General features: G+C 39.0%; 2 protein-coding genes across 2 annotated transcripts in view; both read left to right on the top strand.

Annotated features, from left to right (window-relative positions):
• Positions 1-10,830, top strand: part of aplp1 (amyloid beta (A4) precursor-like protein 1) — a 32,464-nt gene extending 21,634 nt beyond the window's left edge. Inside the window, exons 4-17 of the mRNA XM_070834643.1 lie at positions 733-845; positions 1,292-1,485; positions 1,573-1,877; positions 2,924-3,051; positions 4,210-4,284; positions 4,407-4,565; positions 4,719-4,847; positions 5,255-5,354; positions 5,477-5,644; positions 5,786-5,806; positions 5,926-5,993; positions 6,114-6,179; positions 6,940-7,083; positions 7,804-10,830. Of these exons, the coding sequence (XP_070690744.1) occupies positions 733-845; positions 1,292-1,485; positions 1,573-1,877; positions 2,924-3,051; positions 4,210-4,284; positions 4,407-4,565; positions 4,719-4,847; positions 5,255-5,354; positions 5,477-5,644; positions 5,786-5,806; positions 5,926-5,993; positions 6,114-6,179; positions 6,940-7,083; positions 7,804-7,905 (1,772 nt within the window). The 3' untranslated portion in view covers positions 7,906-10,830. The remainder of the gene's footprint in view (positions 1-732; positions 846-1,291; positions 1,486-1,572; positions 1,878-2,923; positions 3,052-4,209; positions 4,285-4,406; positions 4,566-4,718; positions 4,848-5,254; positions 5,355-5,476; positions 5,645-5,785; positions 5,807-5,925; positions 5,994-6,113; positions 6,180-6,939; positions 7,084-7,803) is intronic.
• A 6,541-nt stretch (positions 10,831-17,371) lies between these two features.
• zbtb32 (zinc finger and BTB domain containing 32) lies at positions 17,372-26,262 on the top strand. Its single transcript, XM_070834655.1, has 5 exons — positions 17,372-17,426; positions 19,999-21,045; positions 21,979-22,088; positions 23,725-23,892; positions 24,892-26,262. The coding sequence occupies exons 2-5, from the start codon at positions 20,030-20,032 to the stop codon at positions 25,119-25,121; spliced, it is 1,524 nt and encodes a 507-aa protein (XP_070690756.1). The 5' UTR covers positions 17,372-17,426; positions 19,999-20,029; the 3' UTR covers positions 25,122-26,262.
• Positions 26,263-26,619: the final 357 nt, after the last annotated feature.

The following is a 26,619-nucleotide window of genomic DNA, read 5'->3' as shown; positions in this document are numbered from 1 at the left end:
CTTTGCTTTTAAAAACTTAGATGTTTGACTTAAAGAATGGTTCAACATTTTGTAAGTGCCATAATGATGGATGATCAAATGAATGAATGAGTAATGAACACTAAGTCACCCTGGATTCATGAAGCACTTTGATTGTTATGCACAGCACTGTAGAACTGGCTCTAGCTTGTTTAATAACTACTATACTGCCAGTTGTCTGGGTGAACACTTTCCTTTATGCATGATCCCTAAAGAGCAGCGTGCATTAGTAGAGCGGTATGAAGAACAGGTTGAGTGATACTAAAATATAGAATATAAAACTACTTCTTCATTTCTGCATGGTGTATTGCATAAAGCAAAGTTGTCGGCTGCCTTTATGATCTCTGTAAAAATGTTTCATATTAAGCAAAGCACATTTTTACTGTATGACCTTGTCTCGCTGCTGTAGCTGCAGTTTGTCTGTCTGTTCAGACTTCTTGCACATTATGCTTTCTGTCAGTCCTAATTTATGCACCCCATCCCCATCTAACGAATCTAGTTCGCTACCGTACTTTTGTTTTATGTATTCTACATATTGCATAGCTTGTGTTCATTCATATACACTCCTTCTGTCTTTATTAAAGCACGTTCATGTTTGATGTTCCATGTTCAAACACGGAACTAAGATCTACTTAAATCCAAAGCTTGACTGTTAAAATTCTTCCACCACTTGAACTCAACTTACATTGATCATTTTCTTCAATCCTGCTGCAGAGGGTGAGTATGTGAGCGAGGCCCTGCTGGTGCCCGACCGATGCCGTTTCCTCCACCAGGAGCAGATGGATGCTTGTGAGAGCTACGTTTACTGGCACAACATTGCAAAGGAGGTGAGAAAGGCATATAAATGGCAGTTTTAGATGTTTGAAATTGCTGAAAGAAGGGCTATGAATAAGGAAAAAAGAGGTTTTCAGCCATGTTTAAGCAGATGGGTGATGTTTACTTTCCATTAGTGCATTTTGTAAATGTTTAACTTTTCATGTACACAATGAACTTTCCAGTGCAAATTTGAAGCCTATTTTTTAGCCAGCCATAACAGCTGTGGCAGAGCACACTAGACAAGTCTGCACCGTGGTGCTTTCTTTATCACGTCATACTTCATCAGTACACCTACCATAAGTGTTTGTTACAAAGCAGAAAGTTGCAAAGTTCAAGCTGCAACACTCCTTCTTATCTTTTCAGTTTACAGAATCTTATGTGATTTTTATTTTGAAAATACTGATTTCAACCTCATCATACATTGTGTTTTTAACTTTGTGGATCTCCTTCCTCTTAGGAATGCGCTGCAGACAATCTGGAGCTCCACAGCTACGGGATGCTGTTGCCATGTGGCGACCATTTCCGGGGGGTTGAGTATGTGTGCTGCCCAGGCAGAGGGAGTTCCAGCGGCAAAGGAGAGGCAGAGGAAAGAGACGTCCCTGCTGGTCTTCAGACTCTCACATCCCAGAGCAGTGGAAAACTCAATTCTGTGTAAGATGATTCAGCTTGACCACCTACAGATGTAGGAGGATTTGTGTTTGTGGTCATCAGAGTAATGACTGTTCCACTTTCCCACAGCACTAAAGTGACAGCCCCCACTCCGAGCCCCTCTCCTGACACGGATGTGGACGAGGCCGACATGGAAGAGGAGGATGATGAAGTGGTGGAGGAAGAGGAGGAAGAGGAGGAGGAGGAGGAGGAAGTTGATGAGGAGGAGGTAGATGAAGATGAGGAAGAGGAGGCAATTGCTGTGAAAGATCCAGAGGAGTATGAATATCCCATTGACTCAGGTCCCTACCAGACATCAGACTATCTGGACTCCTTTTACTACGAGAAAAGCCACAAACCCACCACCTCTGCACCTCTGATGAAGGGAGACAGCTGTGAGTGTCCCTAATATTCTCTGTTAATCCTTCCAGTGTTTCTAAAATTACTTGTTTAGTAGCCGTGCCACTGGCATGCATACAAGTGTCTCTATCTAAATATACAGTATATGGGAGCTGTTTTTGGTGCATAATTCAGTTGCCTCCCATCAGTCTATACTGTCAGGAAGATCTGGTGCATATTAAACATCTACATGCACAGCAACCTCCAGGCCTCAGCAGGGTTCATGCTAGTGTGCTCTGTAAATAGGACAGTTGACCACAGAATGAGGATGGGAAACCATGGGTCCCAGTGTTCACTCTGTGTTGGAAAGCAGTTCAAAGAAAACCCAGAGCCTGTTAATAATGTTTCAGTAGGTTGTGAATCAGTTATTGATAAATTCAAAGTACTAGTCAAGTCCTTGCACTACTAGTAAGGGGTTTATTTTATTTTATTTTATTTTAGTTTTTAATATATTTGCACAATCATTACATGTATACATGCATTCCACTGCATTTACTGAAAGTCTAACTCAAATGGTTTCACATACTCAGTTCAGGCCTCCCAGCAGCTTTCAGACTGACTAGACCAAGTCTCCAAGTAAATGAGAATTTCTTCATCACAAAAATATGATGAATTACCTTTAACTAATCTTCAACCATTGGAATGTGTTTATTTTCAAAACTGTGAAGAGTATGCCGTCTCTAACTCAGATACAATATGTCAAAGCAGAATGGGATCAGTAATTTTAACATTTTTTTCAAAAATTATCTTAATTTCTTTGCAATATTTGGGATTAATTGAAAGCTAGAGAACCTATAGTGATGATTAATGCTGTGTGTTACTTATTGATGTATATTTCTAGTATTCTTCAGGGATTATAAAGAATTATTTTCATTTGTCATCCAAATTCTCTCTGAAATAACCTTCCCTCTCTCTTACTTTCTCAGTGCACACGCTGTCACATTTTGACCTGTGTTGTTCTTTTAATTACAGGGTAATTGCTCTCTGGCTCTTGTAGTCTGCGCGACAGTAATAACCTCTGTTTTCTGTCAATCCTATCTAGTGACTACACCTCGGCCCACAGATGGCGTTGATGTTTATTTTGAGAAGCCAGTAGATGGCACTGAGCATGCCAACTTCCTGCGAGCCAAAACAGACCTGGAGGAGCGCAGAATGAAGCGCATCAATAAGGTGACTTTCACAGGGCTACGGACAAGCTAATGGTTTTTTGGCCGGCGGGTCGGACTTTGGATACTTCTGGAATGAGATTCCCTAATGTTTTACCATTCAGAGAAGCAGATAAAGAAACAACATAATGGAAATTTCATATATGCATATATGTGAGTAGGGTGGTATGACCTAAAGTTGATATCATCGACAGTGGATGGTATTTATTCCTTTGTGTAAATTAATGCCTGAACTATTTTAATAGAATGTGATTATAATGTAGCTCAAGACTGGAATAATAACCAATTATTTCCACGACTAAAGTTATTATCAATAAACTATTAGTATATATAGTTGTGGAGTTTCATACATTATGGAAGTGAAGAGTGCATCACACGGCACATCTGATTATGTTCACATGTTTCTGTATCTGTTCTCACAATCTCAAGATAGCTGCTGTACATCTTCAAGGCTGTCTTTTTGCTGTAGGTTTTGCTGTGGTATCACAAACAACAAATGGGGCATTGGCAACAGGCCATATTGCTTAACAGTTTTTGTTGGGCACATGTCTTTAAAGATGCACAGTTTTTCTGTGTTTAGTGCTCTGTCAGCCTTCTAAAAAAGCTCAGGAAGTTAGAAAGTGGTTTCAGCAGCATGGTTTTTCTTTCTACACCAAACATTCCTCATAACTGTCAACATATTTTGTTTTGAGGTAATAAAAGATTTTGTTGGGACAACTATTGCCTAAAAATAGGCATGATTCAACATTTTGGGAAATACCCCCATGTGCTTTCTTGCTGATTTCGTTGGGATGTCATCATTTTTATTTTCTAGGAAGTCATTTCACCCAGTGAAGAATAGTCTCAGCACATAATCCTCGTAAAACACATGACTTGTCATTTTTACATTTTACATGCATTTTTTATGGATTGAACATACAAGATGTAACATGTTAGAGGTGAAATAAATGTAATTTACAAAATGTTGAACCATTCTTTAAGTCAAACATCTAAGTTTTAAAAATCAAACCATGAATGAAGGTCAGTGACACTGTGATAACAGGTGCACCAGTAAGCAGAGCAGAGCTATTCACATACACACATCCTATAGTGATACAAACAGTGCAGCCACATCAATATCGTGATACCAAAAATATGATACCATGTTTCTTTCCTTCCTTAGATCATGAAGGAATGGGCAGAGGCAGATAACCAGTCAAAGAATCTACCAAAGTCAGAGCGACAAGCACTGAATGAGGTGAGCAGACATTTGTCACCCAGCTTTATTGGCTTTATTATAGTTTAAATTCTCATGTGGCAATGTAGAACAAGCTTCACTCGTCTTTTCTCCTATCTACTCCGTCGTTTTTCCTCTACCAGCACTTCCAGTCTGTGCTGCAAACGCTGGAGGAACAGGTCGCCGGAGAGAGGCAGAGGCTGGTGGAGACTCATCTTGCCAGAGTGGAGGCCATACTCAACAACAACCGTCGCCTGGCCCTGGAGAACTACCTGACTGCCGTACAGTCTGATCCCCCTCAGGTAAGTCCATCATGGAGGATGCGAGGAAAACAGCTAAAAATGACAACAATCACAGATCTGGTTTAGATCATTTCTCTGTGATAGGCAGAGTATGAGCTGAGGTCATCTCACTGTCTGACATTTACTGACTCCGTCCTCGACTTTGTCTTCCAGCCAGAGCGCGTGCTGCAGGCTCTGAAGCGATACATGGCCGCAGAGCAGAAGGACCGCAGACACACACTCAGGCATTACCAGCATATCGTCGCTGTCGACCCCCAGAAGGCTGAGCAGATGAAGTTCCAGGTGTGTGTCTGAGAGTGTGTTTGGGATTTGCCTCTGAGATGCTTTTTTCGCACACACCTGTGCTTTTGAAATGCGAGGCTCGTTTCTGCTGACTGTGACACATGCAGAACATTGGGTGCTGAAGAGTTAGTACGTGCCACAGATAAGATAAAAAAAACACTGAACTCACAGAGGTGAACCGGCTCGCAGTCTTATTTCCATTAAACTTAGATCAAAGCCAGTCGTTGCTGACTTCAAACGCAACTTTAGACACTTGGCTCCATAAAAAAATCTATCTGGACTATCTGGGTTTAAGGAACTAATTCACTCCTTTTTTTCACTACTAAGACCAGTTTAACACAGAGACTCGTTATTAGAGCTTAGTTGGCTGCTCTGTTGTAAAAAAAATTGATTTTTATATTTTGCAGGTGTACACACATCTCCATGTAATTGAGGAGAGGATGAACCAGAGTCTTGCACTGCTGTACAAGGATCCTACCTTGGCTGAGGAGCTGGCAAATGATATCCGTAAGCTAGATTTGCAGCCCCCTGCCTGTGACCTTTTTTTACCCTTACAGTTTTTGTATTTTTTATACTAATTAATGTTGTCAGATATCCATCTTGATGACCCCTGTTTATTTCACCTGTAGAGGAGCTGGTCAAGGCAGAAAGAGGAGACATCAGTGAGCTCATGACCACCTCCTTCTCTGAGACCCGCACCACTGAGGAGCTTCTGCCGGCTGAGAGCGAGGAGGAGAAAGACGATGAAGAGGAAGAGGAGAGAGCCTTCCAGAACAGGCCTTATCCTCCCCGCATTGGTACATAAGCACGTATTACTCAGAAATACACACACACACAAATCCAACATTCTTTAGTCTGTGCTAAATGTCATATAAAATGATTAACTACTTTTCGGCTGCTGTTTGTTAATGATGCTATTTTCTCTTTTTTCTCTAAAGAACTGCAGTCTAATAAGAAAGGTAAGCTGATATTCAGTGTCATTAAATCATGGAATTTCACTGTTAACAATGACTGTAGTGTTTTTGCTTTTGTTTGCTCACAGTGAAATATTGTATTCCATTTTTGTGTCCATCCATAGTATCTGCAGTCGACGAATATGATTATACCACATCTGAGAGAGGCCCTACTTATGAATATGAGGAAAAGGTGGGTTAATGATGCTGAAACACAGGAAAATGTGCTTTGTGGAGTGTGTTTTATCTTTTCATTGTTTCTGCGTCCCAATATTTCCCATTCCTTATTCTTACACATTTCCTCTCCTCTCAGATCAACACTTCTGTAGAGCTCAAGCAGGTAGTCAACAAGTCTCCTGAGATCGAGAGAGATGAACTGGTAAGGGCCGAGTATAAGCATCATAACAGTCCGTGATCTTGCATTGAACGTTCTGAAGCAATACCTGGCCGCAGAGAGTGTAAAGGATTTAATGGCATCTGGCAACCTACTTTGGCCTTTGTAAATAATAAGCACAATCCTCCATTTGTCAAAATTTGAGTTTTCAAACTTCTGACAACACAAAATGCTTTGCCAACACCAGCTCAGCTACCACATATTCACCTCCTTCCTCGACGTTGTCCTCCATACCAATCAGTGTATTCTTGCCACCAAATTAAGCCTCCACTAAAACGTAAAAATGCAAAAAGGTTTGAATCCACCGAACGGCAAGTTTGCGGTTTGAATGTGGGACGTCTCTGTGTTTGTGTGGGTTTTCTCCGGGTACTCCAGCTTCTTCCCACAGTCCAAAGACATGCAGGTTAAGTTCATTTGTGACTCTAAATTGCCCCTTGGTGTTAACGTGAATGTGAATTTTCTGTATGTGTTGGCCCTGTGATTGACTGGCAACCAGTCCAGGGTGTAAACCACCTCTCGCCCAAAGTCAGCTGGGATTGGCTCCAGTCCCCCCGCGACCCTTAAGGATAAGCAGCATAGACGATGGATGGATGGATGGATGGATTTTCCATTTCTGCCTAAAGATCCCACTAAATCCTACATACAGTACCTTTAAGAAACAAGTGAAGATATAAGCACAAATTCATTTTGTCCCTGCACGGCTCCCTTGCTTAATGTCTCACTTGACATTTCTTTCTTTTCATAGCAACCTGATGCCTTGGAGACGTTTAACCGTGGCGCCATGGTGGGGTTGCTGGTGGTGACCGTGGCAATTGCCATGGTGATGGTAATCAGCCTGCTCCTGGTGCGCAGAAAGCCATACGGCACCATCAGTCATGGCATCGTAGAGGTACGGCCCCTGATAGCCTTTCATTTAAGCCAATATCAGCCTTAAAGGCCTCTTAAAGGTCTGTCGCCTTACACTTTCTAGTTTAACTAAGAAGTTATGTGTACATATTACATTATCACCCACAGTTTTTAGATACATTTCCTCCCTTCAAAGTATCCATTGGCTTCCATTTATTTCATATTGTGGTGTAATTAATAAACCAGTGGCTGCTTAGATGGATGAAGTCAGTCTAAAGATTTGTGAATAAAGATTTAATTTGATGTTTTTATACTTCTATTTTTCCATGGACTAAACAAACCTGATATAGCATGTTAATTAGTGAGCTTTAGAGGTGCTGGTGGGCAGATTTTGTTGGCTTTGTTAGCTCTTTCTCCATGTTTCCAGTATTAATGCTAAGCTAAGCTAAGTTAAGCCTACCCTGCATGCTTGTTTCTTCTCATTTTCTGTCCTTCTAGTATCATAGTATCCAATTCACCCGCAGTAGTGTTTCTGCAACAAACTTAAAATACCACCAGAAAACTTTAGCTCGCCTCCTTACACTGACTGTCATCTGTAGGACCTGCCAAAGAGACCCAGATCACTTAATCAAAATTATGGCCTTCCAGCCATCCCAAGCTAACAGTCACTACTCATTGATTCCATATTCACATCTCAGTTCATGGCGTGGTCCTTGATTTTGTCTTTAGTGTGTAATAATTGGAGCTTTTGTGTGTCTTGCAGCAGGTTGACCCCATGCTGACACCAGAAGAACGACAGCTCAACAAAATGCAAAACCACGGCTATGAAAACCCTACCTACAAATTCTTTGAACAGATGAACTGAGGTATCGGGGCTGCCGACAAGTCATGCCTGACCACTTGTTTTGTCTCCCCACTCTTCCTTACAGTGGTGTCCCAGCTACACTCCCTTTGATGGATTTAAGATGTGTTGCAAACATAAAGTAACTGAATAAGTACGGGGTACGTCCCAAACCCATTGTAAATGACCAACAGCAACCCATCATCATTACCAGAAAGTGAATAATGAGATATGATACAAACTCACATCACCGATTGTAATCCCATACTCCTCTGGGTTAGAGTCTGAGGGTTGTTCTTTCCATTAGTGGTGCCACAGCATTTCATAATCCTGAAAACATTCACCTTATAGGCAGGAAAACCATCCCAGTGGCATGACTTGACCCACTGCCCCTCACTAGAAACTGAAGTTGAACGGTGCATAATGCTTTATAGTATTTATTTTTCAGTAGTACTCTCTTTGTTCAAATTGTACCACAGTTAGATATAATGTATCTGTGTAGATGAGTGTGAGTGACAGGCTAGTTAAATTATGCTGTAATTCTAAATTTAAAACCCATTCAGTGATAAAAGGGCAATTACAGTACCAAGCTAATTGTCAAACTAAACTTACCTCCATGAGCTACTGTAACATTGGACAGTACCTCTAATATTAAGACATAAACATTGAGTGAGGAATGTGGAGGTGTTTACTTTGAATGTGTGAGACATTTAGGCTTTAGCTTAAACATAGAAGGCCAAAAAGACCACACTAGTCGATACAGGGGTATGTGCTTGTGGTACACAAAACATCATGTTTTTGACTTTAAGGATCCGCCCTAGATATTATTATTTATTTGGCAAAATATACCAAATATTCCATTTAGCTAATTTACTCTGTAAATTAGTTTATTTTATTTGTACTGCTACCTAAAGAACTCTAAAACGGAATAATTAGAAGTCCATTATTTTAATGAAAGCATGACAACTTGGTGTGTGATGCTGCTGTATTTATTTGTGTTGTTCTCGTCATTGCTTTTGAAAAGTCGGAAATGTCACCGTTCAAAATGGACACTGTAAATAACGTAAGAAATACATACTACTAGATGTAGACATTTCTATGATTAATTTGCATTGGTGTAATGGAATACTACATAAAAATACATTGTGCTGTTGCGAGAAGGAGAAACATTTTCCTAACATGGCTGATTGAAAACGGACTGTTGTAAAAACCAGCACAAGACAACGACACAGTAACTTCTTTCTGAATGTATTTAAGGTAGACGTTGAGATTCCATCTTCTTTTCAGTAATGCATCATCCCCCTAGTAGAACAAGTAGTAAAGCTCAACACATCCAACAGACAGACTACATGCCTGATACTCTTCTCGACACTTCCTGTAGCAGCCTGTTCATTCTCACATTTGGCAGGTGTGTGTTAGAACAGAAGGACTTGGTGTGCACTTGGTGTGCTATACTTTACAGAGCGGCTGAAGTGTACAGAGGCTACAGCTATAGTAATGTGAGGTGTCAGTGTGTGTAGTAAGCCCTAAAACCAGACCACACTCAGGCATGATAGTTGTAAAACATGCTGTATGTCTTTGAAGCTGCCAGTTTGACAAATTTGGACTCAACATTGAATGTTAGTACTCTATAGATGCTCTATTTAAGTTCCTTTCTTCATAAATAGCTTTTCACTGAATGACTCATTGTAGTTTGTCATATTTATGATCAACATAGTACCCTGTATAGGTAAGTAAAAAAGGGATTGCCCCTTTTTTCTGGCTGATTGTTATCTGCTTAGTGTGTCAGGTTGATTTCCATTAGCAACTTAATTCTATCATCAGACCATCTTGATTAAGGAAGGTCACATTGTGGGATGTTGCTTTTTGTTCAACAGTCTTCATCTATATGCTATAGTATAGATAATCCATACCAAAATCAGTGCGTATTTTAATTATTTACATACGTTTTCTTTAAAAACCTGCATTTGTCCATTCAGAGGAAGTCATTTACTCATAACTTTTTTCTTTTTTTTTTTGTAAAGTTTGCTTTAAAATAAGCAAAAGAGTTTGACTATCAAAATTATGATTTGGCATTATTCTTCTGTTTTTCTCGTTAGGCAGGTTAATTGCAGGTTGCGGTTGCGTTATGACAGGTGAAGAGAAGTCATAGCCCTTGTATAATTTGTACAGCTACGTTAGTGAATGAAAACGTTGTATGTTCACAGTTTAAGTCAGTTGATCTTGTAATGATACTACTGAAACCATAGATGAGAATAAGCTTGCCTGTGTTTCCCAAACCACTGAAGGTTTCCTACCAGCATTTAGCAGACGTAGAATGGTGTATACTGTAGTTACTCAAATCACATTTGTACGTACGTCCTCTGTCAAACTCTAGACTTCTTTGTTGGTCTGTCCCCCTACTTCCCAACAAAATATAAACAATGTTATTGAGATTTTAATTGCTGCATTATTGCCTTTTACAATGCTGTGTTTTGGATGTAATTATTCTGTATTTTTTATTTCTATGTAATAATCGGTTGGATCAAGGGTCATGCTTTTCACTTGTAATGTAATTTTAGAGGCGTGTTTGAGAAAACACTGACAAGTTTATAACATTCAGAAATGTGAAATAGAGACAGACATATGGCCTCTGCCTGATTGACAAGGAGTGGCACTAAGCACAAGTAGACCCAAATGACTCAATTTGTGTACAGGTTGCTAAATGTTAGACATTGATTCTGTCTGTCTGTTTCAAATATACTGCATTGATTCTAGGGATGTTGATAGCATTCATTGAGAGAGCTGTTCTTCATTTTCATTCAGACTTTTAACCAAAGACACGCTCCACAAATTAGCAGACAGATATTCCTGAATTTGGCAAAATGTTCTCTGTTGTGTAACTGTATTTGCAAGCAATCTGAGAAATTAAAACTGGTCAAGCTAATTAATAGTGTAATAAAAATGAATGACCCATAAAATACTGCGTCTGTGTGCATTGATTCACTTCTACATTTTCAGATTTTCTCTCTTGGTTTAGACTGACACTATGGTCACATGATGTAATGAACCGTATGATGTAAAAGCCACAGACAAGACAGGGAAACTCTAAGACTCATTCATACTGGAAAATTAGGTTTACCTCCACTTGCATCTTGTCAGTTGAATTTCTTTGGAAAAAGAAACCTAAGGTACACTTAAAGGACATTTGCTTTCCTTTAATTACAATATAAATTACAATTAGTTTAATCACTGAATGCCTAAAAAAGTTTACCTGGGTGCGCAAGATGTGATTTGACAGCAATAACGATGTTAAGGCCTGAAATTCAAGTCAAAAATCCTGCACATTCACGTATCAGAAGTTGATGTAATATAATGCATTTGATAGTACAGTCTCTACGAGATAAAAGTCTACCAAGGTGAAGGTATGGTGGCAGATAAGGGTTTCTCTCAGTTCTCAGTATGGAGTTTCAGTCTCCTTAAGCCACAGTGTCGTTTCTGTGCGACCAAAATTGCAGTTCGTTTCCTATGTCAGGAAAAGCTACATGTTGACACATATCACCTCCTTAACCTCAGTGAAATCAATTAAGCAAATTCGTTCAGTTTCAATGCCCATATTGAGTTGTGTAATATAGCTACCAGAGATAAAACACATATTTACGCACATTGAAACTCTAAAAAAAAATGGTACAGAGAAATCCAACACAAGAGACAGTACAGGACAGTATACTTCTAATTAGCCATGATAATCTCCAAGTTAGTGTAACATTGTTGGTAACTGATGAGAATTTTTCTTTGAACTTTCTGTAGTGCAATGAGTCATGATATACTTGAGCTGTGGTGTGTGTGTGTTTGTTCATTTCTTTTTTATCTCTAAGCAAATGACTGCTTTAATCAAATTACAGTCCTGTACTACATGTCATGATAAGCATTAATTAACACCAGACCCTCTGTAAAACCAACAAATAAGCTGCCATGACACAGTTCCCAAGCACTAATTCACCTGGGACTGCCAGGCCTGACACTAGCGTGGGTAGGCCCCACACTGCCTTCACCCACAAGTTACAAAGAAGTGAGAAGCCCCAGCCCCTAGCCCTGCAAGGTTCACTTCTTCCAAACCACAATACTGACGGGTAGTCCTGCTTACCCAGATTACTGTGAAAAGGCTCTGTGGCTGTACAGTGACAGTTCGTCATTGATGCCTCCAGCGCACATCAGTCATCTTGTTAGTGGTTCCTCTGAAGTCAACTGCTCAAATACCGCCACTGTGGTAACATAAGACGACTCATATTAACCCAGACTTTTATCACATCGCAGTCTTAGTGTGCGTTTTGTTTAGTTCAGTGACACTTTGATTCATTCAACAAAACAGCAATATGAAACCCATTAGTATGCAGAGATTAAAAACCTTGGCAGGTACATCAAAGATGTTATCACATGTGATGCGCGCTTGATAAATTATCATTAACATCATACGAGATGTGTGGGTGTGTAAGGTCACACTAATGCAGAATGTGCACAGATGAGCATTTACTTCAAATACCCCACACAGTTCAACACCATAGTGAGTCAGCATTGATGCTGGTTAGAGTGTCAGATGTTAAACTGACAATGAGGGGATAGCAGGTGCTTAGGAGTGTCATGTGGGGGACTGACAGTCTTGATATTACTGGTAGGTAAAGCCCTCTGCATCAGCTCTGGCTGTCTCCTTCCCTTATAGCACAAGTTGACATTTACGTGTTGGTGTAATGCTAATTTCTATGAGAGGAATAGATGAGATCAGACTGTCCAGTGGTTTGAACAATACTTGATTATAACTGTTCTGATGCACAGTAGCCTCAAAGTTCAGCATATACCTATGCACATACACATGCATACACTCACAAACACACAGATTAAGTTCGCATAGATGGTCAGCATTGCAAGAAGTAATGCATAGCAGGGGAAAAAAGCACTTAAACTGAAAATGGAATAATAACTTGGAAAGGTTACGGTTGTTGTTCTCCTAATACATCATCCTTTGATCACATGAATTGCAAGGAAACCAAAATGTGTTTAACTACATGCATGTTCCATTACCATGTATGTGAAAGTGTAAAGAACACAACGAGGGTTTGAATACTATTTATTTGGAAAATAGTTCTTGGTTAGAGGATTTTTTAAAGATTTTTTCCAATATGTTTGACTATATATACATATTCATATTCATACACTACTCACAAAAAGTTAGGGGTATTTGACTTTCAGGTGAAATTTATGGAAAATGTAAAAAGTTAATGCTACAGTGATATTATATCATGAAAGTAGGGCATTTAAGTAGAAGCATGCAATGGTAGTTTCTTCATTTTAAACAATTTATTGAAAGAAAAGCTAACAACAGTGGTAGGTATACCACAACAAAAAATTTTCAGTGTCTCAATAAATTGGGATGTGACCAAAGGACGTCCACTCCTCTCCTTTCTGTGACTCTTCCAGTCACTCTGTATCACTGTTACAACCTCTGTGACACTCTGTGACCCTCTAAACTCAGTGAAAACTTCCATCTGAGGACTTCCTGTTTGAAGCCTCGCAATGGCGAGGTGCTGCTGATCAATTGTTAGGTGTCGTCTTGGTCTCATGATGTCAGAATGTGAACAGCATGATGAGGAGGACTGTTTAAATACCAATTCTAACTGAACCAGGAAATGTATTGGTCGATTCATGGATCAAACCTGTTGTGAATTTTGCTGTTAATCACCTTGTGCAAAAAGTACTGAAACACTGAACAGTTGGACATGTGCATTCAAAGGTTTAGAGAAGGTCACATTAAGTTCACCTGGAAAGGTTAGAATGCATTTTAGGTTCATCCTGAAATTTCACCCGAAATATCCCTAACTTTTTGTGAGTAGTGTATATAGAACATATAGATTTTATATAAAAACATGCAAGTCAAGGTCATGTCTTACCTAGTACACTTATCACTGCCAAAAATGAATCACATAAACCTATAGTAACTGCAATGAGACCGACACATGATGTTGCAGATGTAATTCAAAATGTAAGCAACCTCTGAAGACAAGCCATGTCAATTTTAGATAATTTTTTGGCACAATACTAATTAGTGGCCTGATTGCGTGTATAGTTGGTGTTAGTTGTAAAACGTAAAATATCAGTACCATCCTTATATCGTCCCATTTAGGATTCTGTCCAATGGCTACCAGGATAATAATAATCTGTTTAGACAGAGCATCTTTATTTAGATAGAAGTTATATATTGAACTTGTTCACATTAAAAATGTGTTTGTTTGTGCATCACTCACCCTTGCTGATGATAGTTCCATTCAAGAAATGTCAAAAATGCTCTAAAGCCAATGAACACTTTTTCCAATGAACACGTTTCCAATGGCTGTCAGACTCTGTCATGACCCATTCTTGGTTTTAGCTGTTTGTCCTTCATATTTCATTATTTCCTGTTTTATTTTTGGTTTCTTACCCTTTCCCCTCGTTTCAGGTAGATTCACTGCCTCCCATTGGGTGTTTTCCCACCACCACTGATTGTGTCTCAACCCCTTCCACCTGGGTCTCGTTACCTGCCTGACCCAGTGTATTTATTAGTCTGTGTCTCCCCTGTCCTCTGTGCCAGTCCGTCTGCCAAGTGTTCCAGTAGTTTCCTCGTGTGTTATGTTCCTGGTTTTTGATTCCTGTTTTTGCCTTCGACTCTGACTCTGCCTCTGCCTCTGCCCTGCCCTTCCTGGATTTGTTTGTTTGTACCAAACTGCAAGTAAAGACTTTTACTTTAACTACCTGTTGTCTCGAGTTGTGTTTTTGACCGCTCCCGCTTGTGGTTTCCCAGTTGTTACAGGCTGTGCCTTTTTTCCATAAGGGAAACGTTGAAATCATCACTTAGAAGATGTACAGCAGGGTCCATTTGTAATTGTACTCCCATTAGTTCTACAAGGGCATTAAAAACCTTTCCCTCAAAACCAAAAACACCTGGAAACTATATAACATGTATAAAAAGGCCATTGTTTCCATGGGAGTAAAATTAATAGTATGCGTCAAGTATCACTCCCATTCATACCAGCATACTTGAAAGAGTGTTAACTGTCTGGTAACGTGTTTTAACCGCATTTAATTTCTCTTAAAGTACACTTACCTTCCTCACTAATCAGTCTGGCTGACTTGAGGACCACTTTTATTTCAGTCAGCCTTGGCAGAGACGAGATCGACCCTGATAAACTCCCACCCATGACAACATTTGTAGTCATGGGTGGGAGTTTTTTTTAGTCCTATCTGTAATTGTATTCTCCAAAACGACACAGACTCAAAGTATTATATAGTTAGCTTTGGTGCATCATACTGCTTTGTTTTGCTCTCACTGCATATTTGAAATCTACTTTGCATTTCTGAGATAACATCTGTAAATTTTGTATTCATTTTAACAGCTATGCTGATGACATTCAGCTCTATAAATATATTATTTAAATGATCACATACCTGAAATTAAACAATAGTCAAAAACATTATTGTTGCTCAATCTAAAGACAGAGATGCTGCTTAAATACCAAAGACATAATCAAAAATGTATTTGATTATATTCACCATGTCAGTGAAAGTAAACAGGGTAATCAACAGCAAACTCTGAAACGTTTTTATTGTCTGAAGGTAACATTAATAAAATTTTATATAAAGAAAAGCTGCTCTCGGAGTCTTGACTATGACAATAACATTTTACCTCATAACACCATTCTATCTTCCTTCTGCTGCTCTCCGATTTATACCAGATGTGACTTCAAAGGGCTTTTGTCATGTGATATTACATGGGCTTATACAGTCTCCTATTAATTAGATTGCATTGCGTCAGAAATACTGCCATCTGCTCTCCAACAGCAATTTACCAGCAACAATCTATCCCAGTTACTCAAAAAGGAAAGTGCAGAGAGCACTTTGTGTTTGCTAACTGTGTTTGCTACTTAGTTTTTGTTTCAGTTTGTTATTCTTCGTGAGTTCTTGTCATGTTTGTGTCTTCTTTCTATTTGGGTATCCTTTGGACTTTTTACATATTCTCTACAGCAAACTGCATAACACAGACTCTAGCCAACACTTGCAAATCCAGCACACATTTGGAGTTGTGTTTCTGGAGGCCTGATGAATGTAAGATCAATGTTCACCCTCCTTTTAGCTCTGTTTTGGTCTCCACCAGCTGGATTACACAAATATAGCTGGCAAGTTTTGTATAAATATCCACATATTGTATCAAATTCTATCATATTAATACCATTTTTGAGAATGTCAAACAAAGTATACAATAACAACACTTTTTCATATTTAAACATTTTACCATTCTACCAACAACCAACTGCCCACTGTCTCTGAGAAACAGATCATTTCTTGACAGTGGTGCTTTAGACTTAACCTGGAAACCTATGATGGCTCTTCTGTTAACTGATGAATTCATGTAAAACTGACATAGCACACGTCTGTTGGTAGTGATCCAAAGTCCAGCAGCAGTTTTTGCAGTGCACAGAGAATTGGGCATTTTCAATTTGAACAAAAAAATGGAAAAAATAAGATAACAAAATCAACAAAAAAGTGCTTTGAACATGATTAAAAGTTCTGTAAGACTGTAGAGTACAACAATAAATGGGCTTCTAATCAAAGCATGTTTAAAAATATGCAGTTCTCAGCTTGATCATTACTAAAAAAAAACTAAAAAAAGGAGTCATAATAGATTAAATTATCGAGGTCTGCTGAACTGAGCGGCTCTCTACACTTGGCCTATTTTTACAGGTTTTCACACTGAGGTCTGACATATCGACCGGGTGAAGCAGATATTTCTATTTCAAGGGTGCAGGTTTCAGTGAAGCCTAGCCCTACATATTGGTACCACTGGGCCTTTTGTCTTTACGCTTCCTGTCACAGATCAGTTTCTTTGAAGTGGTTTTGTCTTGACACAGAACGTCCTATAAATGTAGTGACCATCAAGTGATGCTGGAGGGGAGGAAATCATGTACAGCATGTACAGGTATACAGCATCTGTAGCGCACGCATATATCCCTCTCACCACTGTCCCCATTTCTCTCCCTCTTTCTCAGTCAGACTCACACACACCTACACCTAAACACACACACACACACACACACACACACACACACACACACACACACACACACACACTTTTTTAATTTCAGAAAATCCACTACTTATATTGGAATTCTGTTTAGTTTGGGATTTTCATACATATCAATATTAGTTGTCTATATTGTACAACAATTGGAGAACATTAAATTGTAAAATGGCATCCATGCTTTGAGTTAATAAATAAAACAAAAAATGAAAAGAACTAGTTTACTTAGTAGAACGTCACCACGTTTTATCACAAAAGAATAAACCATTCAGCACCATAATCAATGAACCAATAAGGGAGAGATAAGTTGAAGAGGAGGGACTGTAAAGACAAATGAGGAAACCACGCTGCCCCACACCAAAACCTTTACCCAGACAGACATGTCACTTCAGAAGCCACTTCACAGTCATGATGCGAGGTAACTCTTCATTTGCAAGGAAGAATATTTACTAAACACTGGGTAAGTGTCTCGCACAACTTTCTACTTTTTAGATTTCCGTAGCTTAAAACCACAAGCTCATACCACTTTAACATTGCTCATCTTTGGTCTTTTTAGTTAGTAATTTTCTTTGATCCACTGTAACACAACATAACATGCCACTATTGATCTTCTGTTGTCCAAGATGACTTAAAGTTCAGGTTTCTCTCTTGTGACTCCAGTCCTTTATGTGTGAGCTGTGGGGAAGCAGACTGTAAGTTCATGTCCTGTCAAAGGATGTGTAAATCTGACATATGCATGCACGGTTTTCCCCTGTGTAACTATTGAGATAGCACTGTGACTGCAAGGAGCGAAGACCTGTTTACTATGTCACAACTTGCAAGAGTGCATTGTAGATTTGAGCAGCATCAGGGGACTTGATTGTTGTCTGTTTATTACAAAATCAAATGTATTCTAAAGATATGAAAGACTTGTACGGACTTTTAAACGATTATAAAACACAATACAATACAAGAGCAAAATTATTTATAAAAGGCCAACATCCTCAGGAGGGCACCACGATATGCCTTACTCCAATATATAACTGAAAATTATACAGCATCTGCCAGGTGCTTTACATCAATGTGAGTAGGATACAGCTGCAGTATTTGGATATGCAGCCTAATAAACCATTGAAACAAAAATTCATGGATTGGCGCTACACTTGCAACTGACAGACGGCAACATTTCTGATCTGTGTCCTCAAATGAAAAGAGAACATCACGATGAGGGCGCTAGCGCTACTTTTAAACTTCTGCAGAATCTCCTTGCACATAAATGAAGCCACTGTTAACCAAAAATACTACAGTATTTGATTAAAGTATTTTGTTTAAAGTATTTATCCTAAAATACATGAATCCGCGTGTTGTATTACTATTGTCATTGTACCGCTCCTATGACTACTAACACACTAACACCACAATATATGAATAGCACTATTATTATTATTATTGTTATTGTTGTTGTTATTACTGTTATTATTATTATTGTTGTTATTACTGTTATTATTATTATTATTATTATTATTGTCATGTGAAATAACTACTGTACAAAATACGCAAACGTGTATTGTACAGACGTCATTTTTATTGGATGTAAAAAAAAATACATCACATGAAAAATCTGCAAGACTGACATAAGTTAAATGATGTAATTTATAGGCATAATATAACAAGTTTGATCAGGCAGCTTTTGACAGGAATGACAAAATCGGTCAACTGCTTCATATTCATATACGCAGACAATAGGCCTCACTCAACTGATGCATGCTTGATTTGCATGGTAATTTCAATTTAAGTGTTGTCAACATTGTGGATTCAACATTACACATTTTCTAACCGTGATGATGACTTTTAAAAACAGATAAATACTAAACTAAAATCTTAAGCTTGATGTCTGAAAAGTGACCTAATACTTCTGATACTGGTCCTGCTCCACTGTTACTTTCATTCTCAATGCTGCTAGTGGTTTAGTTTAAATGATAAATAAATGACTCAATGACTTAAGTTGATTAATTACAGAGGGAAAGAGAGATTTAGCGAGCAAGCAAATATGCATGCACTTTTTAAAAAGAATTCCAGTAATGAGACAACTAAATGTCATTTCGTTTCACATCTACTTTCCATTTACAGTCACCATCAGAGGGCCGAATGGGGTTGCGATTGCGCAAAAAAGGAAAAAAAGAAAAAACAATTCTGTAATAACTCACAGTACTTGTGACCTCGGCTGCAGAAACCAACCACACACTGTATAATCATAAATGTTCAATGTTCTGTGTGAAGATGACAACGTCTCAGGCATCCGGTAGTGTCGACACAGCGTTTTCATCCATGTATTCTCAATCTTAGTTATACAATTCCAAGTATTTCTGTAATATACTTACATATTTACATACCCCCCCCCCCCCCCCCCATACTCTTGCATTTGATGTTTATCTTGTCTAAATACAGTGTTATTGTTGTTGATGTTCAAACTTTACTCATGTTTACTCGTGTGTACAGTCATTAGTCATGGTTTCATATACTGTTAGGGCTTTGTGGCTTTAGAGTGTCTGTGAACACCGAATATCAAAGCTTTTACAAAACTGAGTACATTTCCATGGGTCTGCATAACAATCAGGCACAATATCATACACGGTTGTGATTGAAGTTTTTCTGCATATTTGAGGGTCTATTAAAAAGAAATTGTGTGAACTATAACAAAGTGTTATAACCTGTTACACAAATTAATTGTAGATATATAAGTTAAAATTAAGTGAAATTAAATGACAACAGCTTGGGTACATTCTGCCCCCTCAACTCTCACTATAGGTTTGCTGTCTGGAAAGGATGAAAAAAAAACCCAGTACAAACCACAGAGAAATACATTGTCTGTTAATCAGTAGCCAATCCCTGCAGTTGATTTGCAAAGTGATTTTCCTACTTGCAATTTAGCATTTCTTGAAATGTCACATACCTGGTAACACAAATAGATTGAATTTATTTCAAAAGAATGTGGGCATAATCTGATGTGATCCCTCTCTGACGTTTTTGTCCTTTTGACTTTCTCTTCTCAGACTTTTGATTATATTTCTACAAGCATCAGAAATGATCCGAATCAACAACACGCAATACTTCCACTTCCTGCAGAAGGCAGATGCCTTACGACGCTCAGGGTCGCTCTGTGATGCTATAATCTCAGTAAAGAGTCAAACTTTCAAGGCTCATCGGCTAGTACTGGCTTGTGCTAGCAGGAGACTAGCACAGCATCTAGCCCAAGGGGACACAGACAGTCCTGTCCATTGCACCCTGGATTATTTCTCGCCCCACACCTTCGAGCAGGTTCTGGACTTCACCTATACACAGACTCTTGACGTGTCTGTGGATGACCTGCACCTGCTGCTGAGAGCTGCTCAGCTGTTGGAGATGCAGCCCCTGGAGGACCAGTGCCGGAAGCAGCTGGACAGTCTCCACAGCTACAGAGCCAGAGAGGAGAGCAAAGGAAGAGAAATTACCAATGTCAAAGAAGAAATAGAAAGTGCAGAGGAGATGGATAAAAAGCAAAACGGAGGTCCAGTCCGAGAGGGGAAACTCAGAGAGGCTTCTCTCCCAGTGGAGAAGCCAAGCAACAGCATTGTCATGGAAAACCTTCCAACCTCTGATCCTACTAAGAACTATAACCATCCGCCATCCCCTAGAAAGAGGCACAGATTGACCTCTGCCCCTACAACACCCTATAACAGAGACAGTGTTATTACCAGGCCTGCCAGCAGCAGCTCTTCTTTCTCCTCTTCCTGGACTTTTCCAAACGTATTGAACTCTGTGAGCACCCTGAGGCAGATAGCAGAGAACTATTCAAACTTGGTTGCAGCTCACCCCCTTCAGCCCCCAAACCGGTCCTATGTAGCATATCCGTTCTCCCTATCTACACCCCATATGTTCCCACTACTTGGCCCCCATTTTCAAAACTCAGTAATGAGCTACTCAGGCTTTCATCCACATTACACACAAAACATTTACGAGGGATCGGCCAGGATGGAAAGCATAATCAAGCGTAATCTGTTAAAAGGAAAAAAACCCAGCCAGAGAGCATTTAATGGGACCGTTCAAACCAGTGCGCCGAGGTAAGTCAGCACTCGGACATTTTGAAAAGTGCGTTTTTTTATTTTCAGTCATTGTCTCCCTATTTTTCCTCTCACAGAGTCATTTAGATTCTCTTAATTTGCTCAGTTGTTCCCTTACGACAGCTACAGTACTTGACTCACTGTTCGGTTAGATGTGTGCGATCGGGCCTCCTGCACTTTCCAGCTACAGAGGTTTCACCTGTTAACCCTTCCCTGCCAGTCCTAGACAGTCAAGCGTTTCTCTGATAGAATGTAATCCTAGTTTTCACCCATTAGCACAGCACAAAAGAGCAAAATACATATAAGTTGATTTTACAATTAATCTAAATATGACATTTGTGTTATGTTAAAACAAACAGTATTTTGTTCTAATTCTAATTGCCACTGTCCTTAGGTGATAGTTGATAGTGTGAAACCCACTTGATTTTGTGTGTAAACAGTGTGTAAAGGGGAACAGTGTGTAAAGGGGAGCCCCCTAAATTTCTCCCCTCCTTTGCAGAATTCAACATTTTCCACCCACTGAAACACAGTTTCACTATTTAGACTGGCCTCATCTGCACCACAAGAAATTGTTCAAAACATTTTTTGGAAAAAATAGCTATAGATAGTGTCATGTTCGTGTCACCTCGTTATCCTGTTTCTTCCACTCTCAGTACTTAATATGAAGGTTAAACAAGCTTTTGCTCTGAACGCGTGCTATAAATATGTTGTGGTCGGGGATAGAGAGGAAGGAAAGGGTGTTTAAGGATGTAATCTGTGATAGCACATAATATAGTGAAGACTGAGAAATCTTTCATGTGAGACTCTTGCATATTTCTCTACTAAAGTATCTCTTTGTAGCACAAATAAAAGCAGTTTTTCTTTATTATTGTTTAAGGTGCAATTAGTGTAATTTTTTTGCAACTGTTGCTTTAAAAAATGTATTTTCTACAGTTACCATGGCATATCCAAGACCAGCACAGAGAGAGTTAAACACTGCCAACACTGCAGTGCAAGCCTCCTTGGTGATCCAGTGCTGCAGGAGTCAGCCCCCACACCATCAGGTAATGATCTGATTACAACAAACGGAACGCTTGCCTTTTTTAATGATCACAACACAGTGAATCTACAGTTATTACTGTACAATAAGCTGAAAGCAGTAGCTGTAGTTATCCTGTGTAGAATCAGTTTAACATGATAGACAGTTCTCATCATGACCTCTAACTTCAACAGACTCCAACTACGTAGCTACGCAATGGAAAGTGATCAAGAGAGTTGTGGTTTTCAGAGCATGGTGCAGCAGGAGCAGTCGTGTGGTTACTAGATACAGCTAGATACATGCAGTACAGTATGTACTGCATGGAAACAGTGGTTTGTCCTATGCCAAAGAAAATCATACATATTAATTTGTTGAATTACCGATATAAATGTAAACCATTGCAATAATACAAAAAAACACAGCTAAAACAACAGTCTGCGTGTACGTGTGTGTGCATGTGCATGTATGTGTGTACATCATATGCGAGTATGATAGTTCGCCTTGTACAATCAAGCTGATAAACATGGTTTATCTGATGTTTAATATCTCTGCTCAATGGAACATTATGTCCATGCTTCAAGAGATCAGGCTACGCTAAAACTCTGCTTTGCAAGAGACTTCAGTGCAGTTAAAAGTGTTATAACTTAGAGCAACTATTAGTATAAGTACAAGTACATAATAATGGTACTTAAGCACCTGCCTTCTCTAGCGCTTTATCACATTTCATTATTATCCTTTGCTTTTGCTTGAGGGGCAATGAAAATATAATTTAAAGTAAAAACTGAAAAAATGTTGGACAGGAAACTTATGATAAAAGGTCTCAGTAGGTTGTGTTTAGGGTGGCGAGTGTTCAATTGTTGTGGTTTATTCTCATTCTCTCAATTTCCCCTACTACAGCCCCGTCCCCCTTATTTCAGCATCCTGTCTGTACTATGAGGCCCAAGGTCTCACTTTAGAAACTCTAAAAAACATAAGGCACTGAAACCTCACAATCACACCTTTGTCATTTTAAAAGACTCACGAACATGTGTAGGTGCAGACGAGACATGAGTGCCAGAATGAGAGAAAAGTATGTTTGTACCAACCCTGTACTAACAGGATGCTGACATAAAATAGGCTTGTGTATTGGTGAAAGGTGATTAAAATTATGTACATTTGAATACACACACACACCTATATATATATATGTATATATATATATATTTCATTTTTTATTTTTATATATTTTTTTTATTCATACTATCATTATTCATCTATCTATCTATCTTAAATTATTGATTGAATGTATTAGCTTTGAATTTATTTTCAACAACTAGTTTATCATTTGATTAATTATTGCAGCTCTAAAATGAATTTAGTTCACTTTATTGCAAGTAATTCCTCATTTTGATGGCCAGTAGATTTTTGCTCTTGCCCTTTGTTCTTAGAAAAAGGCATATAGCCAGAAAATATTTCATAAATGCACATTTATTACTGTGTTCAATAGTAGAAAACATGGTGGGGGTTCCATATATCAGCCTATAGCGCTTTTTCCAGACTTTCGACTGTTCCTGGAATAGAACCACATAACTATTAAATTGTATTGAAATTGAAATTGTGTGAAAAGTCAAGCCACAGGCCATTGCAAACCTACCGTCTTTCCCATCTTGATGTTTGCACAGGTGAAGCCTTTGCAGGGTGTCAGTTCTGTGGAAGAGGAGGTGTGATGCAACGTGGACCACAGTCCCATCGACAAGAGCAAAGAGGAGAAAAACCCCACCAGTGCCAACACTGTCCCAAGAAGTTTAGTTTGAAACATCAGCTGGACACACACCACCGAGTTCACACTGGTAAGCACATTGTTTAATCTGCAGTGCAAGACAAAAGTCCTTTGTGAGTCTCGTCTCTCAGATTATTCATAGTTTGTCAGAAATAACTGTACGTAGCATTTACACGTATTTATTTATAAACTTCAATTCTGGGACTAATGATGCTGCTGAGTACTCACATTACACATGTTAGGATCTTTTACTTTGTGGGGCATTAGAGTGAAAACTACAAATAATATCCATTTCAATATTCAGTATATTTCTTTTTGTCCAAAATCCCATTACAAAGTAAAGTTGTGTGCTTGTCTAGACTAATTGTTTACACGACTCTGCCAGCACTTTTCCATGTTTCAGACTGTTTGCTATAAAGCAGACTGTTGTGTTGTGTGATTTCTGAGCATGTTCCAGGCAGTTGACAGTTTCTACTCTTAATACTATGAAACTTACCTTGCAGAAACTTGCAGAGTTGCAGACTTGAAACTTCTGTGAGATAGAAAATCCATCCATGAACGGTGAACATGTCTGCTTTAACAGCTTTTAAAGCTTCATTATTTCTGTGCGGTAATGCGATTCAAAGTGTGCAATTCAATGTATGCAATAATGGCTTTGAAAACAGTACCATCAGGCAATGGATTATCGATTTGTCAAGCAATCTTCTCTGCAAATTGGATGCTGGAGTAAAGTAATGGACACAAGTGGCCAAAACATATGTAAATATAAAGCAATATAAAGCATAGAGGATAGTTTGTTGTAAACACGCTAAAACACAGACAAAATAGGCTTAACAGGACATTCATGTAAGTTCTGCATAACTGTTTCGATGAAGATCAAGATGATGGCTTGATGGTGGCCCCCTTATTGAGGAAAAAAATAGACTGTATAAATGCAGTCAAGTAATAGCAATATATATATATAAAACTGACAAAAGGTAGCAAAGAGAACACTTTTCAATGCCTAAAAGTACAAGACCCTCTCTCAAGTAAACACACCTCTCTTTCCCCTGCTTCTCTCTGCTTTAAGGAGAGAAACCCTTCGAGTGTCTTCGCTGCGGTCAGCGTTCACGGGACTACTCAGCCATGATCAAGCACCTGCGGACTCACGGCGGGGCCAGGCCTTACCAGTGCACCGTGTGCATGGAGTTCTGCAGCAGCCTAGTTGCCATGCAGAGACATGTCAAGGGCCATCCAGTGCAGGACTTCCCCCCTGACTGGAGCATCAACAGCACCTACCTATACACCTCACACATCTGAGTCACTCCTCACGACCCAGACACCTCTTTCTACACAAAGCTAGCAAGTGTTTAATCATTACATTTGAGTCACAGAGCTGTTTTTCTGAAAGAGAAATGCCAGATGAAAAAACAAACTGGGGCTAAATGTTTCAATAACTTCTACATAACCTGTTCAGTATTCACATTCACATCTATAGAACCGCATTAATTTCCAATGACATGTCTGAAAAGATACTTTCACATAAAGTCATGAAGGTGCATTAAAGCCACATCAACAGGTCATCCTGACGCAAACGTCTTCCCTATCACTTATTTAATACATGTTGTAGGTTTGAACAAGGTTTATAGCGCCCTCGTGAGGGCAACCACTGTAAAGTTTTTTAATTCTGTAGTGGTGTTCACAAATGCATCACTGTGTTAAAATGGGACCAGTGGCTGAGCTGGACAAAAGATGGAATTTTATTAAGTGCTGTAACATCCATTGATCCAGATGGAGCCAGAATCGGTCTGACTGTATGTATTTCATCCTTCACAATAGTGACTTTGTTCTGGTCTTGTGTTATTTTACTCTCTGAGTAAAGTGGAAAGAGAAGGGTGGAAGAGTTTTTCCAGTGTCAGTCAACATGATGTTGAACTGTGGCACTGCTTGTGGCATAAAAGGCAGCCAAAGCCCATATATGGTGACATTAAAATGACGTAACACAAAAAGGAATGTAATGGGTGACTGAAAACAGCTTATAAATCTGCTCTGGTTCATTGAGATGAAAATAAGAGGGCTTTTGCAGGCACTTAATGTCTGTCTAGCTGGTGACAAACAATAGTTGTGGTATTTTCTTGGTTTTTATTTTTTCATTAGTGGATTTTTTGCATTTTTAGTCACTGTCTAACTCACTGGTACTACTGGCTAGTAGTAGTGTTTAACAAGTGGTGTTTAACAACTGCCTCCATACCTCCCTGGAAACACCACGCAATGACTGTAAAGTTATCCCTGAAGTCCTTATGTGCATGCATGTAGAGCGTAATAATGCACATTTCTTCCTAGATGGAGCTATTTGGCCTGTTTCCACACCTGTTACTTGTTGATTTGTTAAGCATTATTTGTGTTATTATGTGTATGGGAAGGAAAATAAGTAAATAAATGTGTAACTCATTTTTCATGTATAGGCATGTATGTTTTAGACTAGGAATGCATCAAATAAACAAGCTTACACAACTCCTATGTTGCCAATTCTTTGCAGTTTGTAAAGATAATAAAAGACATGTAGATGTTAAAGGAAGCAAAGGGGAAACAGGGCCCAGCTGACCATGACCTTTTTATTTTATTGCAATATATTACAATATAATTTTCTTTAAACAAATTCTAACTTCCTTTACACTCTGAGTACTCTCACCGTCAACAAAAAGAACTATACAGCTTGAAGTGGACAGTGTGAAGAAGATAAAGTGCAAATGCATTTTGCGTTTAATATTTTAAAAACCTTTTCTTACAGACTGAGGTAGTGATATCCCTCAAGAGT

This window comes from Pempheris klunzingeri, chromosome 8 (genome assembly GCF_042242105.1).
Source record: "Pempheris klunzingeri isolate RE-2024b chromosome 8, fPemKlu1.hap1, whole genome shotgun sequence".
Lineage (NCBI taxonomy): Eukaryota > Metazoa > Chordata > Actinopteri > Acropomatiformes > Pempheridae > Pempheris > Pempheris klunzingeri.
Note: the sequence above shows the minus strand (reverse complement) of the source record. Positions and strands in the feature narration are given on the sequence as shown.